At 43.0% G+C, this 19,599-nt stretch overlaps 1 protein-coding gene across 1 annotated transcript in view; it reads right to left on the reverse strand.

The window, feature by feature from the left end:
* The window catches only part of LOC126341493 (estradiol 17-beta-dehydrogenase 2-like), a 143,611-nt gene that overhangs the window by 40,661 nt on the left and 83,351 nt on the right, over positions 1-19,599 (reverse strand). The window contains exons 5-7 of the mRNA XM_050001777.1: positions 18,167-18,299; positions 8,464-8,566; positions 2,200-2,292 (exon numbers count right to left, since the gene is read on the reverse strand). Of these exons, the coding sequence (XP_049857734.1) occupies positions 2,200-2,292; positions 8,464-8,566; positions 18,167-18,299 (329 nt within the window). The remainder of the gene's footprint in view (positions 1-2,199; positions 2,293-8,463; positions 8,567-18,166; positions 18,300-19,599) is intronic.

Genomic DNA, 19,599 nt, shown 5'->3' on the forward strand with positions numbered 1-19,599 from the left:
ATGGTTCAAATGGCTCTGAGCACTGTGGGACTTAACATCTGAGGTCATCAGTCCCCTAGGACTTAGAACTACTTAAACCTAACTCACCTAAAGACATCACACACACCCATGCCCGAGGCAGGATTCGAACCTGCGACCGTAGCGGACGCGCGGTTCCAGACTGTAGCGCCTAGAACCGCTCGGCCACCCCAGCCGGCTCTGAAGTATAAGTCCAGGTTGGGGAGTAGAATATCGTCGACGTACCGCTATGCTTAAGGGTGGGGCGGACAACCAAAGGAGTCCTGCTATGAAATGAAATGACATCCGAGGCCATTACTCCTGGTTGTCAGGCCATGTAACGGGTGACAATGAAGTTGGTACTCTATCACTGTACAGAGCATTTACAGACATGTATTTGTTGGTCATCAGGACTCAACTAGAGGCTGGACTCATCACTGAAGATAACTCCATTTCTTTCACTGAGATTCCAGGCCTCGGTGACCAGGAAGACTTGTCTGGGCATGTCACGGACAGTGGTGGGATAATAACTTGATTGCCACCCACTATACGGTCTGAAAACCAGGCATGATTGTCTGATGCACCATTTAATCTCATGGCAGGGCCCCTTTGGTTGTCATCTGCGGCACCCTTACAGCACATCCACACGTCGACGGTATTTGCTGCCCTTCCTGGCAAGCGATCCTGGGCTTACATTTAAGCAAGATAAAGCCCTTCCGCATGCGACGAGAGTTTTCGCTGCTTGTTTTTGTGTTTTGCAAACCCCGCGTTTGCCAGCGGGGCCTCCGGATCTCTCCCCAGATGAGAAAATTTGTAGCATTATGGGCAGATCTTGCCAACCTGTTTTGCAGTTTTTTCGATCTAACGCTCAATTTGACAGAATTTGGCACGATATGTCCGTCAGGAGGACACCCAACAAATGTAAACAACCCTACCAATCAATGCCAAACCTAATAAGTGTACTTGAAAGGAGCAGAGCTGGACCAACATTCTATAGACTTGCTCAGGTTGTGAAGCTCTTTCTCTTGAATAAATCACGAATTTTTCTGAAATTGTAATCATTTTTTTTTTTGTGCAGCTGTGCGTCACATCTATCGATTTCCGACCCATTTGGACAATTCCTTCGTGGTGCTTTCTTTTTTCATTGTCTTAGAGTGTGTATTACGCTTGAAAATATGGAAAGTTATACCATTTGCACAATTTTTTTGAATAAATTTTTTTGAATATGACTCAAAACATTCAAAGCGTTCGAGTGCTTTATAACATGGCACAAACTATCTGAGTGTTTAAGATTTTCGAACATGGTCCTATTTTCAGGTCATTTGGATACTTTTGAATATGGTACAAATATCAGATAATTTGGATATTTTCGAACATGGCACCATAATACACACCATCACAAGTGAGATAATTCTGGTATCTTCGGTGTTTTTAAACTTTCAAAGATTTTTATCTGGTATTATTTTTTTTATTTTCCCACCATATTGAATTTTTTAGTTTGCTGCCAACATCATCATGCATTTTTTAATTTCCTGCCTACGCCATTTTGGATTTGTGGATTTACCACCGTCTGACGTCTTAGGATTTTAGTTTCCCTGCCACTGCCTGCGACTTCAGCGCTATGACTGCATGTGAGACTAGTGGCTGCTGTTTGAACTGTGTGCTGGAGCCCACACAGCCGTATGACTCACCAAGTAAGACATTCATTCTTTTCCTCTTCAAGAGTAATGTAACTTTCTGAGACACGTATTCGCTATTATGTTGATTAGAACAGCACGTGTCTTTCCGTACAACAGGTCGTGAAGATAAATTAACGACTTTTTTATTATTCAGCGTGAGTACAGTAACAGAAGATGTTTTTCTACAGTAATATTAATGTGGTGACCGTGTAGCACGGCCCGGGATGCGCAGTATGGGACCTCCTGTACTAGGTAATTTTGACACATTATCACACGGTCACAATCGATAGTGAAATAGCTAGCTAGAAAACAAGAACAAACAACCAGGAAAACACGGCCGGTTTGACCACAGCAGTAAAGATCAAACATATTATTTTGATGTGAATTTTGTGGCGGCGTCTGTCTTGCAAGAGTCATGAGTTTTAGTACAGATAGCTGTGCTGGAAAATGTCATTGGGCTTGTGCACTACCTTTAGCTCCATTGGAAAGGATTTTGAGAATGCTGATATCCTCAAGTACAAACCTGTACATCTCGGCCGACGCAGGCTATCACCATCTCGTCAATGACCTCTGAGATGTTTTTGAAGGCGAACCACTTGGACCCTCTGAGAAGTACCTGGTAGGACAGACAATGTATTAGTTTTCAGATTAAAACAGTGAAAAATAAACAGCTGCAGAAAGATAGGTATAATTTTTCTAGCCGATGCGTAGTACATGGTAAAGCGGAGGTTCCAGGAATAAGTCCGGAGCGTCACACAATTTTAACATTACGTAAACATTTTGATCATTTGGTATTGTTGGATGGTCTACTGCCAAAAGTAGGTTTATCTGCCTAATTGGAAACCATTTGTTGTTTTTGGTGCACTCGGACGTCTTCTTTCCTTTGCCTAGTATGAGTGTTTCGTATGTATTAACCGAAGATGATGTGATGAGGTGTGTGGTTGTTCTAGTGATGTGTTTGCGTTGACAATCAAAAGACTGAAATTCATGATGGTATATAGTCGAATCTCCTGCCCAATAGCCCCAAAAGTGGACGCAGATCGTAATGTCTCCATTTGAAGGACAAATCGAAATCAGGAATGCTAATGCCTTCACTCCATTAGACACTGTAGAGAAGCGACCTCTACAAAAGGAGAAATGTTGCCAGAAATAAAACCACTAACACGAGAAGTTATTCCTGTGAGTAGGTTGCAGTAATTATGCATAAATGAAGAGGCTTGCACGGGGTAGATTAAATTGAGAGCTGCATAAAACCAATCTTCAGAGTACAGATCACGACAACAGCAACACTCAGATGATGACCTAGTTTAGTTATTTCCAAACTTTTTATGGTCACATCTAAACGCTTGCAAGTAATTTCTTCGAACTCTCTCGGATGGAATACTCGATTCTATGGGTTCCTAGTCCCACTCGGATCTTCGTTGGCTCATTTCGCAAGGCAGACACGTCTGCAATGCATATTGTTTCAGTAATTACTAATCAGAGTCCCTCAACCTGACGTCACCCAAAGCACGTTTAGCAAAGGTTTGGAGACATTCGGCCATCAGATATAGATCTTGGCGCCAAAATTACCTACCTAATGTTCTTACACGTCGCCGGTCGTTGACACATGCTTGTGTTGTGACCGTCCACAAAGAGCTGACCATTTTAAATCCTGATGCTGGAGCAAATTTTCATCGTCAGCACATCTCTGCCAAAAGGAGGGTGGCAGGATATGTGGCGAACTTCTCATGCAGTACGTTATTTATTTATGTACTTATTCCGAACTAGTTTTTCAGCCTGTTATCCAATGAAGATTGTACATCGCATATTTCAGTTGTAAATTTAATACGAATGATGAATTCATAAAACCATTACATAGTTTTTGCTATTTGTATTACATCATAAAACTTTAAATACATGTGCCATGTTTACAGGAATTATTATCTGATTTTCTGGAGATAATGGTGCTCTTACAATCGATCGGCACTGAACTAAACGATGACACACATCAGAACTACAGACTACTTTGCTACAATAAGACTGATGTTAAATTTTTCCACTGCAAGTCACATATACAGTCCACTTGAAGTTATACAGTCAAAAGATCGTTTTCATTGTTTGAGACGAACTGAGTGATTTCAAGAAAGATACCTGACATCGTGTCGGTGGCCACACCCCTCAAAATGCCTCACAAGACTTCCAGTGCTACGACACCAATGTTGGTCATCGGACTCCTCAGGAGACCACTCTCCTGAAACGCCCAGGGAGACCAAGCAACTGAACGCCCGGCCCTGTCTTTTCAATGAACCTGTTTAATGTAGTCATAACTTCTCCCTCTACAATTTTAACCTTACCACCCCCTCCCCCTCCCGCAACTCCCATTCATTATCAAACTGAAGATTCTTTCATGTCTTTTCTCCCTATTGCCGTTGAATACCCAATCTATCATTCTTCCATACCATTACATTTCATAATCTTCTATTCTCTGACATCTTAGTAGTTCACGTTTCGCTTCCGTACAAGGCTACATACACTGAATAAAAAACGAAATGTGCGTAAAGAATATCTTGGAAGTCGTCTTTCTGGGAGTTTGGACGCCTCGTGCAAGCCTTTTTCTTTGACGCCACTTCGACGATTTACGTGTCGATGATGAAGAGATGGTGAAGAGGATGACACAAAACCCAGCTACTTCCTATCACTGATAGGTAACAAATTACTTTTTCAGAAACGTTTTCTTGCTATTGCCAGTCTTCCATCTTCAGGGTTTTTTGTTACTGAATAGCCAAACACTGCTACTATAAGGTGCGATCACAAAGTTTCCCTTCGAAGGCCATACAGTCCAGCATCGGTATGTCAATGAGGCAAAATCGCTGTGGGCACCGTAGCAATCATCCCATTGATGCACAACGATGAAGATATCCGTTTGCTAAAACACTACGTTATGCCGCATGAAGAAGTCCGTAACTGCCTGCTGCACACCCGCGTACCACAAGAATCGATGACCATTCAAGGCATTTTTTAAGGGACCGGAGGTGTGATAATCGCGTGGGTTCATCAGAACTATAGGGTGGATGCTCATGTGTCTCCCACCTGAGTTGGCGTAAATTCTGCGTTACGACATTTGCGATATTTGGAAGAATTTCACACAGTGATGAAAGACAGAAGTCGAAACAAGACACCTGGAGTAAACGACGTGCCCTCAGAATTATTGAGATCCTTGAGACAGCCAACTACGACAAAATGTTCCGTTTGGTATGCAAGTTATACAGTTATCAAAAACACCCGCAGACTTCAAGAAGAACATAATAACTATATCAAAGGTAAGCATCCTGTGGCACGATTTTTCACAACGGTGACTTTCGGCAGGCATGCTGCCCTATAGAAATTCCTCATTCTCCACTGGATTTCTGCCGGTGTGTGCCCTTCGACAGCCAAGAAAGGAATCCTATCTGGACATATTTGGTAATAACGTCGCTATAGTCGACTTTCCCACACTTACTTTCCCACATTAACCCCTTGGCTACGTGTCGATGCTTGTCCTGTATACTTACATCGGAGTCGCGTTGCATACACATGGAAGCAATGTTCTCAATCGAAAACGTTTTGATCGTCCCTTGTATTTTCAGTGTCTCATTTCCCTGATTTAACTCGACTAATTTCTATTACCCTTGTTTTACTTGTACATTTGTTGACATTCACGTTATAATGTCTTTCCAAGAAACTGTTCATCATCTCTGCAAAAATCGTCAGTGCCAAATCTGTAATATTTTTTTTCATTCAACTTTAATTTCCTTTCCAAATATTTCTTTCGTTACCTTAAGTGGTGTCTCATATTACATATTCAATAACTCTGGGATTAGACTGTCTAACTCGCTCCTCAGGGTCCTCCTACTCATATCACTACAATCTGTACAAGCAGTGGACAACTTTTAGCTGTCTATGTTTTGTACCTACTACAATGGGGGTTCAAAGAGTGTGTTGCAGTCAGCATTCTTAAAAGGGTTCTCTAAAACTACAGATGCTATACCGTAGGTTTACCTTCCTTCAACTTATCGTCGGTCATAGGGTTAGTATAGCCTCGCATGTTCCTACATTCCTCTGGAATCCAGAATGATCTTTCCTGAGGTGAACATCGACCAGCAGTTCCATTCTTCTGTAAATAATATGTATCAGGGTTTTGCAACCATGACTTATTAGGCTGACAGTTCGGTGACATTCACGCGAATAAGCACTTACCTTTGATATAATTACCATGTTCTTCTTAAAGTTGAGGGTATTTTGGTAGTCCTGCATATCTTGCATACCACGTGAAATGTTTAGTGGTAGTGGACTGTCTCAAGGGTCTCAATAATTGTGAGGCAATGTCGTGTACTCCAGGTGCTTGTTTCGACTTTTAGCTTTCAGCACCATAAAAAATTCTTCTTACAGTATCACTTACTCCATAGCTTGTTCACCTACTTTTTCTTCATGCTTTTCATAATTTTATATTCAAATTCGTTTGCTTTGTATATCCAATCTCTATATACCTTCCACCTTTCAGTTTTTCCTTCTTTGCTTAGATTCCTTCCCATCGGAGTGTTTGATGTTCAGAAAGCTCTTCCCTAATTCTACGATTGTTTCTTAATTTTGGTATACGTCGCATCTATCTTTCCAGCAGTCATGCATGCGTCAACACCTTTTCGTTTCTCCTCTAGACATTCCTGTAGACCCTGAACAAAAATTATGGGAACAGTCGACTTCTAAAGTGCACTGTAAGAATCTGCAGCCCTGTGAAATCGTTGAGTGTCTGTTTTCGGCAGCTTACATACGTAAATTAGTTACGGAGAGAAAGATCATAGTGCAGGTTTCAGATGCACTAATGCCTGGAAGCTACAGATTGAAAAAAATCTACTGTTTAGTCTAATATTTCACGGAGAGAAATTGACATGCTACTGCTGACATCGTTAAACTGCTGGATATCGCACACTTAGCACACGCATTTGTTCAGTTCTAACCGTTTGTTTTCACCATTTGTTCCATCGTAGGTTACATCGCAGCAGTGCGGAAATATTTACCGACGTTTCTCAAGGATGCAGAGACGAGAGTAAGTATTTCCTAGCACAGCTCGCGTTGACAATTTCAAGTGATCATCTAAAGTTAGGTTTAAGGTCTCCACCGTTTTCTAATACGCTAAAGTTTTCGCTGAATTTGGGACTTTCTGACTTCTGCTGAGAAACTAAATCTAGTTGCGACATCTTCTTATTTAGTTTAGGTCCAGGTTTTTCGCCCATATGAACTCTGAAGACCGGTCGTCGTTTATACGAGGGTCAGTCAAAAAGTAATGCCTCCTATTTTTTTTTTTTCTACGTTTAATTGTCAGGAAATTTAAATGCAATTACATAGGTTGAAAACCACAACATTGAGGATCATTTTGTCATTTTTCAATGTAATCTCCGCCCATCTCTACAGTTTTGGTCGATCTTTGAACAAGGGCATGTATCCCAGCATGGTAAAAATCACAGCTCTGCTTCCTAAGCCATTGACGCACGGATGTTTTGACGGCCTCCTCATCTTCATAATAAATCCCACGATGAGCTTCTTTTCGTGGCCCGAACAGATGGAAGTCTGATGGTGCCAGGTCAGGGCTGTATGGGGTCACCACGAATGATGTCATCAACTTGCTGAATGTTGTGTGGAGTCACTGCACTCACCGGCCTGCCGCTCCGCTTTTCGTCAGTCAACGGTGTTTGCCCTTCCTTACAACGACGAACCCATCGTCTAACAGTGCTGACATCCACTGTCACAACACCATACACCTTCTTCAGTCTTTCATGAATGCGTATGGGCGTTTCACCTTCTGCATTCAAGAATTCAATCACACAACGCTGTCTCAAACGAACATCGATGTCGGCCATCTTACAAACTTCTGCTGTGCTGCCACCTGTTGACACAGAAAGTTACTACTGCAGTGGATTGCAGAAGAAGGTTTGAGGAATGGCGCCAAATTCAAATTTTTCACTTAACTTAATTTTTTTAAGTAGAAAAAAAATGGGAGGCATTACTTTTTGACCGACCCTCGTACTACCCATAGCAGTAATGACATCTGCATGTCTGACGCTCAAGTAATGCTGAATGTCAGAGTTTTTGTCTAATACTAAACGTCGGTATTTGTGGTAAAGTAATAGACAGTAGTATGCTGCTCACAATCCGATAACGATCTAGAAGCAGAATTTTCCCTAGAAGCAGTGTAATCCTGTCGTCTACAAAAGAAAATGATGTGAGTTTGCTGAAAGCCCCAACCTCTGATCAACAAAGCATAAAAGGAAGATTAGGAACAAACTTCCTGGTGATAGCGATGTCATTTGAGACAAAGCACCAAGTCGTGGTGATAAAAGTACCAGTATGCATTTGGAAAATGCGTATGTCCTTTTCGAAGGATCCATCACGATATTTGCATTAAGCAGTTTAGATAAATAATGAAAAACCTGAAATTCGGTAGCCACTTGAAAATTTAAGCCATGGTCGCTTCCAAAAGCGAGTCCATTGTCTTAATAACCGCGTCTCTTGCCTGTGGGATGAGCCTGATTGCCTGAGTATCAGTTCGTTAATAATCGCAGCAGTTTCTATTCAACATGTAATAGGAACAGTGGAAACAAATCCCGCGTTCGGTGTGTCACATGTTAGCAAAAACGCTAAAGACTGTATTAGTAGGAAACGGATGCCTACAAGTTATTAATTTCACGTTTCGTGTCTTTGAATCAGCAACAGTGAGGATTCTAAGACTTCTGGTGATAGGGTAAATTACACAAAATGCAGGTCAGCTTACCTCACAATTCTTTCTTGCCACCTGTCGAATGTCATCAGGCAGAGTCTTCTCAGTATTTTCAAAGTACTTCGCCTGCAAGCACTCTACGTCAGCCATAGGAGTTCTGTAAGAAACCAACTAGGAAACGAAAATAAGTACTAGCTATCCCAAAATAACATAAAAAAGAGAAAATCTATGCTGGAAAATAAGACGCCATTTCAGGAAATATGCAGTATGTGACTGTATAAAGAAAATTGGATTTCATGGTGCATTTACATTCTTGTTGTTTGTGTTTTATAGCTGTATTGAATCTTTTCTTTCACAGTATACAATGTTCAAATGTGTGTAAATTCCTAACGGACCAAACTGCTGAGGTCATCGGTCCCTGGACTTACACACTACTTTGCTAAAAACAACACACACACACACACACACACACACAGCCATGCCCTAGGGTGGACTCGAACCTCTGGTGAGGGAGGGGGGGGGGGGGGCACAATCCGTGACATGGATGTGTGTGATGTCGTTAGGTTAGTTAGGTTTAAGTTGTTCTAAGTTCTAGGGGACTGATGACCTCAGAAGTTAAGTCCCATAGTGCTCAGAGCCATCTGAACCATTTGTAGTAAAGTGGCGAACTTATGAGAAGGCAGATGATGGAAAGATACGTAGTGGCAGACACATCTAATGGAGCGACGAACCAGACCATTCATTAGTCTTGAACAGGTTTGAAGTGTGGGCTGAACATCAACGATGATTTTCGTTTGAACTGCGTTTAATGACTCCTGCATTGTTGTGGTGGTATTATAAGGAGAAGAGGGCCCCGTCGCTGTCGTTGGCAGCCATATTTTGTTCATTTCCGTCGGAAGCCTGGGTAACCGTGGAATTGAATGGGTTGTACCCTCATTCCTTCACTGCTTGACCATCAAATCTGATTAGGTCTGCGGACAGCAATGAAGTCCACATTTCTGAAATTGCTTAAGGATCGCAAAACCATATCGTAGGGAAATATTGTACCATTCTTTGTATTTAAATAATGACATTAGCTACGCTACTTTAGGAGTAGAGATGAAATGAATATGGGACCACGTTTTTTCGTGTTATTTTTTTGCTTTTTTCGAGGTCTTAAAACATCATAATTCACTGCATCGTATGGTGATGGAATGCTGCTTTAGTTTACCACTCGAAGGATTACTGAGTCTTTAAACCTTTGATCGTGTAGAGACGTTAGGGAGCCACTCCTTAGGTGATGTGAATAAACGAGTTCTTAGCTGGCTGCTGGTGGGGTTTCGGGTTCCGCTGGATAGGTCAGGAGTCCACTACACACAGCAGGCGGTTACACGGATAGCAGGGGTTGTGTGGCGTGGACTGGGCGGTTTCTTAGGTTAGATGGCCTCGGGCAAGTACAGAAGGGGCAACAGCCTCAAAGCGTGCGAGGAAAAGTCAGCACATGCGGGGACCAAGCAGCAATCGGTATTGTAATTGTAAACTGTCGAAGCTGCACTGGTAAAGTACCGGAACTTCAAGCGCTGATAGAAAGCACTGAAGCTGGAATCGTTATAGGTACAGAAAGCTGGCTGAAGCCAGAGATAAATTCTGCCGAAATTTTTACAAAGGCACAGACGGTGCTTAGAAATGATAGATTGCATGCAACCGGTGGTGGCGCGTTTGTCGCTGTTAGTAGTAGTTTATCCTGTAGTGAAGTAGACGTCCTGTGAATTATTATGGGTGGAGGTTACAATCAACAACCGAGCTAGGTTAATAGTTGGCTCCTTTTACCGACCTCCCGACTCAGCAGCATTAGTGGCAGAACAACTGAGAGAAAATTTGTAATACATTTCACATAAATTTTCTCAGCATGTTATAGTCTTAATTGGAGATTTCAATTTACCAGATATAGACTGGGACACTCTGATGTTTAGGACGTGTGGAAGGGACAGAGCATCGAGTGACATTATACTGAGTCCACTATTAGAAAATTACCTCGAGCAATTAAACAGAGAACCGACTCGTGGAGATAACATCTTGGACCTACTGATAACAAACAGACCCGAACTTTTCGACTCTGTAAATGCAGAAGAGGGAATCAGTGATCATAAGGCCGTTGCAGCACCCTTGAATATGGAAGTAAATAGGAATATAAAAAAAGGGAGGAAGGTTTATCTGTTTAGCAAGAGTAATAGGAGGCAGATTTCAGACTACCTAACAGATCAAAACGAAAATTTCTGTTCCGACACTGACAATGTGGGGTGTTTATGGAAAACGTTCGAGGCAATCGTAAAATGCGTTTTAGACAGGTACGTGCCCAGTAAAACTGTGAGGGACGGGAAGAACCCACCGTGGTTCAACAACAGAGTTAGGAACTACTGCGAAAGCAAAGAGAGCTTCGCTGCAAATTTAAAAGCAGTCAAAATCTCTCAGACTAACAGAAGCTAAACGATGTCAAAGTTAGCGTAAGGAGGTCTATACGTGAAGAGTTCAGTGAATTCGAAAGTAAAATTGTATGTACCGACTTGAAAATCCTAGGAAGTTCTGGTCTTATGTTAAAGTGTTTAGTGTGGGAAGTTTCATGTGGCTTTTTACGGATGATGCTGTAGTATACAGAGAAGTTGCAGCATTAGAAAATTGTAGCGAAATGCAGGAAGATGTGCAGCGGATAGGAACTTGGTGCAGGGAGTGGCAACTGACCCTTAACATAGACAAATGTAATGTATTGCGAGTAGATAGAAAGAAGGATCCTTTATTGTATGATTACATGATAGCGGAACAAACATTGGTAGCAGTTACCTCTGTAAAATATCTGGGACTATGCGTGCGGAATGATTTGAAGTGGAATGATCATATAAAATTAATTGTTGGTAAGGCGTGTGCCAGGTTGAGATTCATTGGGAGAGTCCTTAGAAAATGTATTCCATCAACAAAGGAGATGACTTACGAAACACTCGTTCGACCTATACTTGAGTATTGCTCATTAGTGTGGGGTCTGTACCAGGTCGGGTTGACAGAGGAGATAGAGAAGATCCAAAGAAGAGCGGTGCGTTTCGTTACAGGGTTATTTGGTAAGCGTGATAGTGTTACGGAGATGTTTAGCAAACCCAAGTGGCAGACTCTGCAAGAGAGGCGCTCTGCATCACGGTGTAGCTTGCTGTCCAAGTTTCGAGAGGGTGCGTTTCTGGATGAGGTATTGAATATATTGCTTCCCCCTACTTATACCTCCCGAGGAGATCACGAATGTAATATTAGAGAGATTCGAGCGCGCACGTAGGCTTTCAGACAGTCGTTCTTCCCGCGAACCATACGCGACTGGAACAGGGAAGGGAGGTAATGACAGTGGCACGTAAAGTGCCACACACCGTTGGGTGACTTGCGGAGTATACATTTAGATGTAGGTAAATACCTTCCAGTTGGTTGGTAGTATATGTTGCGATACAGTAGGATGAATTCGAGGATATTCTGCCTTTTTAAATGTTCCTTCTTCAACAAGAAGATGTGTGCGCCATGTAGTAGAACAGCAAGGGAGTAGGAACTCAGGAAATCAGAGAATGCTTGACACCGCCAATATCCACAAATCAGGAGCACGGTTTGGCCCTGCAGGGTGATCAGAAATTGTCCGAAAAGCTTGTAAGGGTGTTACAGGGAAGGCTCCAAGAGTGTGGAGCGGTGGCAAGCAGTGTGATCAACCTACGGAAATCACTCTACATGTGGGACGCGGTATGGCTGCAGAACTGAATGTGCCCCTGACAAAGACCCCAATGGTCAAATATTCTGGGATATTGTTCCATGGACAAATACAACGTAAGGCGGCCTTTACGTTTTTTAATGTCTTTCAAGGCCTACGCACACAGTTGCGCCTCAACACATTTAGATCGTTGGACATTTTGCAGCGAGGTTAGTACATCAATGTGCACAGGACTTTTCAACTTAACTATTATGCCCACGTATTACCGATGACAGATACGATGGCTTCTAGGATACAGGTTGTGTGCAGACACGTGGTGAATACTGGTGGAGCGTTTAGGATACAGTTTGTTCCTCTTACTTTACCCTTCCACAAAGGAGGTGACGGACTCACGTCAAGCACAGAGCATTGGCGCTGTACCTTCGCTCAGTGCGGCGACTCTGACTTTCACCAACAGACAATCTTCCTGGCATCCTGATAGCAGAGGGGGTCTCACACACGCTGGGACCACTGGTACCTGTTGGACATTTATTTCCCTCGTTATCGCATATTAGGACGTTTCTCGTGGAACACATATGTTGGTAGTTATACCAAAGACACGAAATCTGACAGCAAATATTTATTGTAGTGTTCTCCAACGTTGGAATTTGGCTAAAGGTTGTATGACGATACCCAAAGGTCGACGGGGCGCGGGTTTGGCGAGCCTTTACTGTCCGCTTTAGTGTGGTTGGCGTGGAGTGTAGTCAGTAACGAGAAATTTTCGAACCGACGAAGGCTACATGCCATTCACCTAATGACTATCCCATGCGCTCCCGTTGCATGATGGTAGTAGATACGGACGAACACAGACTGAACTCTTTCATCCAGACGCCGTCTATTTCCTGATGATCCAGATGAATATGGCCAATTGGGTAAAAGGAATGGCGACTCACTACATGAGCCGCGACGGCGAATATGAAGTCCTCGATTTGTGGCAATATTGAACGGGCGAGTTCATGGTCCTAACGAACAAAATGCAGTGCTGGAGCCTGTTTACTAGCTATCTGGGGTCGTCTTTCACGGACACACCGCTCAGCTGTGGTTCGCCAGATGTGAGAAGAAACTGACTCCACGATCCCGACAAGGTAAAAGAGACAGCGTCTGTCTGTTTGCATCGGCCCCGGACACTCCGACGATTGAGACTTGTGATGCCTGTTTGAATGACGACATCCTTTTACTGGCCGCCCAGGAGGAGGGAGACATCATTGCCAGTCCTCGGAATTCGAACCCTGCCCGCCTTGGCTATTCCAGCCGGCCGCTGACTGTGCCCCTCATCAAAAATAAATAAATAAATAAATAAATAAATTAAAAAATAATAAATAAATAAATAAACTTGTTAGGCTGCGGCACTCGTGGAATATCTGCACCGCATGTCATGAGTCCTTGAAGTGTTCCTTTGTGTGTTTCTTCATCGAAAAAAAAGGTCGGTGCACTAAAAAAAAATGGTCATGTGTACCCACTGGCAATTTGTTGAGCTCGGTACGATTCCTGTCACTGCTGAAAGGTCTCTGTGTACTGCATCACTATAACAATATTTAAATTACCTAATTGATCACATGCAAGCCCTAAATTAAATTTACACTGAATATATTTTATGCTCCTAGACTTCTCATTACCGTCTTCGTGAAAGTGCATACGAATGTATTTTTCGTGTTTCCATTGGTAGCTAGTAGTATGGAACTGCTGCCTGCTGTGGTCATTCTGGCCAATATTCGGTGTTCAGTAAAATCAAAGACGTCTGTGGCTTCTAAGTCGTCTTTATCGACAGTGGGTATGTTGGTACCGGTCTGTTCTAGTTACCTGTGGGGATTCGTTGTTCTCGGGGGTGGTTAAGCACTTGAAGCCGGGCAGTCGGTGGGTGTGGTCGGTAGCTTAACACTGAGCTTAGAGTGAGATGTGTAAGTCTTCAGGCTAGCTGAAGTAGTATAGGTCACTTTTTATTACAGCCATAGGTTCATTACATGATCCACAGTTTTCGCAGGATAGGCTATGGTGCAATTTACCAATTTTAATAAGTGTCTTCTGGTTCTGTCTTTGTGCTACCAGAACTTCTTGTGTGCAAAGGCTTCCCATCTAGTGACGCTGTCATTACGTTAGAGTAAATTTTCCTAACTGTATAGGCGTGCATGGTTACATTCTGGTGTGAATATTTTCATTTATTATTGCAGTTTTAATTCTTTCGGTTTCACCTCTGATTTGATAAATTTGCCTTTATGCTTTGCACCAAATGATGCGAACTTGTCTTCTGTGTTGTTCAGGGTAATCAATCGTGCTCACTGCAGTGAATTTAAGTTGTGTTGAATGTTCTATGTACTTAATGAAATCTCAAATGGTGATGACGTTCCATACCTTGTCATCTACTCGGGGATTCATCGTTCATCAATCAGTTTCTGTAAACGCTTATAACAGTAGCACGCGAACAACTACATAGCTTCAACATTTCCAAGATTCTTGTTCTCACGCTCCGGTTCACAACAATTTGTCCTTTTTCAAAATTGCTTATATCAATGGATATCCCATTTGCGGTTTGCATCGTCGCTAGAATCATTTCCCATTCGTCTTTGCTTCATTTATACACTTTCATTACTGCATCACATATTCACTATGCTACCAGGAGGCATTAGATCTTGTGGTCGGCAGAGGTCATAGTGATTTCTTCTCAGTGCATTTTCTCCGCATACCGCTGTTTAGTACGTGACAGAGGATGCGTCCTGTTCGGTTCCGCTGCTGAGGGTAGAAAGAAACATGCAAATACATAAGTGAAACAACTTCCTAAAAAGTAGCATATACTACATTTGTATCGCTACTTACTGCTAACACTGTCATAATCTTCGTTAAACATATTGAGTGATGCACTGACGGAGAAAATCAAGCAGCAAGAAATAATTAATGTAGACTAATGAACTTTCTGGAATATGTTTATCTAGGAGACATTTTAAGTGATTAACGTTACAAAATGACAGGTTAATGTAAGAGCGAGAAAAGCCATTGGCAAAGTGAAATGCTGGTACATTAATGACCGGTGTAATCTCTAGAATGTTAATTGCAAGCCTGTAAACGTTAATGCGTTGTGTTTTAACGCTGCCGGATGTAAATTTGTTGGATGGTGTTCTACGCCTGTTGCACTTGTACGGTCGGTACAAGGTCGGTTGAGGCTGTTTGTGGATAACGTTTGAGTTGTCAGATCATGTCCCATATGACCTCGATTGGAGACAGATCTGGTGATCGAACAGGCCAAGGCAACAAAAGAATGGTTCAAATGGCTCTGAGCACTATGAGACTTAACATCTGAGGTCATCAGTCCCCTAGACTTAGAACTACTTAAACCTAACTAACCTAAGGACATCACACACATCTATGCCCGAGGCAGGATTCGAACCTGCGACCGTAGGAGCAGCGCAGTTCCGGACTGAAGCGCCTAGAACCACTCGGCTCCAAGGCAACATGTCAACACTCTGTACAGGCATACTGGATTACGACAAAGGTATACGGACAAGCTTTATCCTGTTGGAAAACACTCCTTAGAATGCTATTCACGAATTGCAGTTCAATGGTCGAATCACCAGACTGACGTACAAATTTGCAGTTAAGGTGCGTCATACCAAATCGCACCCCACACCATCCCTCCAGATGTAGGTCTAGTGTGCCTAGCACACAGAGAGATTATGTGCGCGTTCTCAAGTGGTCTACATCTTACCAACACACGGCCATCACTGGCACCGAGTCAGAACCGACTTTCATTAGAAAACACATTAGATCTCCAATCCGCCGTCCAATAAGCTCTCGCTTGACACCACTGAAATAGCAAACGGCGGTATTTTGGGGAACTGAAATGCACGCTAGAAGGCGTGTGGCTTCGAGCTGTCCTTGAAGCAACCGATCTGTAACAGTTCACTGTGGTACTGTGGTGCCACCTGCTGCCCAGGTTGCTGCTGCAGATACAGTACGATGCGCCAGAGCCATACACTGATGGTCTTACCTCTCGGTAGTGCCACGGGGCTGTCCGCAGCGAAATCTTCTCTCGACTGTACCTTCAGGTGACCACTGTACAGTGGCTACATTCCTGCCAAGTCCTTCTGCAATATCCTAGAAGTAACCTCCAGCATCTCGTAGCCCTATTATACGACCTCCTTGAAACTCGATGATGGCCGGCCGTGGTAGCCGTGCGGTTCTAGGCGCTTCAGTCCGGAACCGCGGGTCTGCTACGGTCGCAGGTTCGAATCCTGCTTCGGGCATGGATGTGTGTGATGTCCTTAGGTTAGGTAGGTTTAAGTAGTTCTAAGTTTTAGGGGACTGATGTCCTCAGGTGTTAAGTCCATAGTGCTCAGAGCCATTTGAACCATTTTTCAAACTCGATGAGGTCTTCGTCGTCTTGAAGGCATTCCTGACTAACAAAACTTACTACGTCCAATCTGAGAGCTAACTAACGCCCACGACAACTACAGCGCGCATTTAAAGCTAACCTGGTTTGCGTAATCACAGTGGCGCTACTAGCGCCACTCTCTTGTGGCCGGTACGAAATTTGAATAGACATTAACTTTCGTTTATCTCCTTTTTAGTGTTGGGTTTATTCGTCGGTGTATTCAAGAAATTGTCAGATGTCTGCTGTTGAGTTTGTGCCACCATACATAAAGCGAAACAACAAATTTCAGTGAAATTCTCAAATACATCTATACAACTAAACAATAAAGTTCAGCTTGGAAAAGCTGGTTAGTAACAGAAATTTACTTATAACTAATAAATACTAACTTTTCTCTGCTTTTATTGACACCGTCCGTTATCTTTTAAGGATGATCGTTTTGACATTAGTGACTTTGCACATCGAGGAAGACCTTCGGCAGTTGACGAAGATCGTTGAAACGCGTTAATCCACAATGATCCACGACAGTGTACGAGAACTGGCAAATGAGATTAACTGTGATCATTCTACCAGTGCAATATTTGCATGCAATGGGGAAGGTTCAAAAATCGGGTGTATCAGTACTACATGCTCTAAACCAAAATCACAAAAATCGGTAGGTGAGCCTATGTGTATCTCTGCTTGTGCGTCATCCATTGGTTCGAAAACAACACAAATAATTTCTATCCTGTATAGCTGCTGGTGACGAGAAATGGTGTCTTTACGCTAACACAAGGAAAATAAAGGAATGACTGAGCCCAAACAAAGTAGCAACTTCCCGTACAAAGATCAGCGCACATCTATAAAACATAATGTTATGCATCTGGTGAAACAGCGACTATGTGGTCTATAACGAATTGCTTCCCCGAGGTCTGATTATCACTGCTGTCATTTATTGTCAACAGCCTGAAATGTCTTAGAGACGCAGTCAAAGAACAACGACCAGGAGACTACGTGAAGTGATGTTACTCCAACATAACTCTCACCCACATTCTAGCAGAATGATAGAATGACAAAAAAACGTTATACAGGAGTTGGGTTGGGAAGTCCTTCCACACACACCTTATTCACCTGATCTTGCACGCTCAAAATTTGAGCCTCTCCAGTCTCTACTGAATGACCTTCACGGAACTTCCTGCGCTACGAAGATGGCTTGACGAGTTCTTCGCCTCAGCACCATGTGTTTTCTACAGTCGCGGAATCAAGATGTTACCCCAGAGTTGGAAGACTGTTGTAAATAGTGGAGAAGAGTATATTATTGATGAATAAATTTTCTGTTGTGTGTATATGTTGTATTTTAAACTTATGGAAAAACGCTCGATGCTATTTACCAACCCAACTAATCATCTCTACCATTTTAATTATCTATATGTAGCTCTACAATATACTCAAATTGTGCAGTCACAATCTATGGTCTTGCGAATGCGACCATACGTAGCGTACAACCTGGATATCATTATCGACAAAAATTTGATAATTTAAGAACAGTGTAAAGAGGATAGACAGCGTCCATTTATCAGTAATGGGTTAACACACTTGGCTCGATACACATTATTTCCTGTTTAATACACAGGAAAACTTGCATATGGTACGTATCGTAATGTACTCACGCGTAGAAAGACGGTTGGACAGAACAGACCGTGATGGACCATTTCTTCATTTCCATTCTCAGCATGTCGGTAAACGATATCAGTGCGCTTTTGGAAAGGCAGTATGCACTCAGCATTGGGATTGGTACTCTGCCTGTAACGTCACAAATTTCGTCTTAAAGTCATCGTTCATCTTTGTTTCGTTGTTATTACTGTGTTATTACTGTTACAAGTTAACTAAGTTAGTAGTCACCTACTAATTTCGCCAATTTCTTGTAGATATAATACACTACTGGCCAATAAATTTGTTACACCACGAAGATGACGTGCTACAGACGCGAAATTTAACCGATAGGAAGAAGATGCTGAGATATGGAAATGATTAGCTTTTCAGAGCATTCACACAAGGTTGGCTCCAGTGGGGACACCTACAACGTGCTGATGTGAGGAAAGTGTCTAACCGATTTCTCGTACACAAACAGCAGTTGACCGGCGTTGCCTGGTGAAACGTTGTTGTGAAGCCTCGTGTAAGGAGGAGAAATGCGTACCATCACGTTTCGGACTTTCATAAAGGTCGGATGGTAGCCTATCGCGATTGCGGTTTATCGTATCGCGACATTGCTGCTCGCGTTGGTCGAGATCCAATGACTGTTAGCAGAATATGGAATCGGTGGATTCAGGAGGGTAATAAGGAACGCCGTGCTGAATCCCAACGGCCTCGTATCACTGGCAGTCGAGATGACAGCCATCTTATCCACATCGATGTAACGTATCGTGCAGCCAAGTCTCGACCCATTCGTCAACAGATGGGGACGTTTGCAAGACAACAACCACCTGCACGAACAGTTCAACGACATTTGCAGCAGCATGGACTATCAGCACGGAGGCCATGGCTGCGGTTTCCCTTGACGCTGTATCACAGACAGGAGCGCCTGCGATGGTGTAAATAACGACGAACCTGGGTGCACGAATGGCAAAACGTCATTTTTTCCGATGAATCCAGGTTCTGTTTACAGCATCATGATGGTCGCTTCCGTGTTTGGCGACATCGAGGTGGACGCACATTAGAAGCGTGTATTCGTCATCACCATATTAGCGTATCACCTGGCGTGATGGTATGGGGTGCCACTGGTTACACGCCTCGGTCACCTCTTATTCGCATTGACGGCACTTTGAACAGTGGACGTTACATTTCAGATGTGTTACGACCCGTAGCTTTACCCTTCGTTCGATCCTTGCGAAACCCTACGTTTCAGCAGGATAATGCACGACCGCATGTTGCAGGTCCTGTACAGACCTTTCTGGATACAGGAAATGCTCGACTGCTGCCCTGGCCAGCACATTCTCCAGATCTATCACCAATTGAAAACGTCTGGTCCATGGTGGCCGAGCAACTGGCTCGTCACAATACGCCAGTCACTACTCTTGACGAACTGTGGTATCGTGTTGAAGTT

This window comes from Schistocerca gregaria, chromosome 1 (genome assembly GCF_023897955.1).
Source record: "Schistocerca gregaria isolate iqSchGreg1 chromosome 1, iqSchGreg1.2, whole genome shotgun sequence".
In the NCBI taxonomy this organism is placed as follows: domain Eukaryota; kingdom Metazoa; phylum Arthropoda; class Insecta; order Orthoptera; family Acrididae; genus Schistocerca; species Schistocerca gregaria.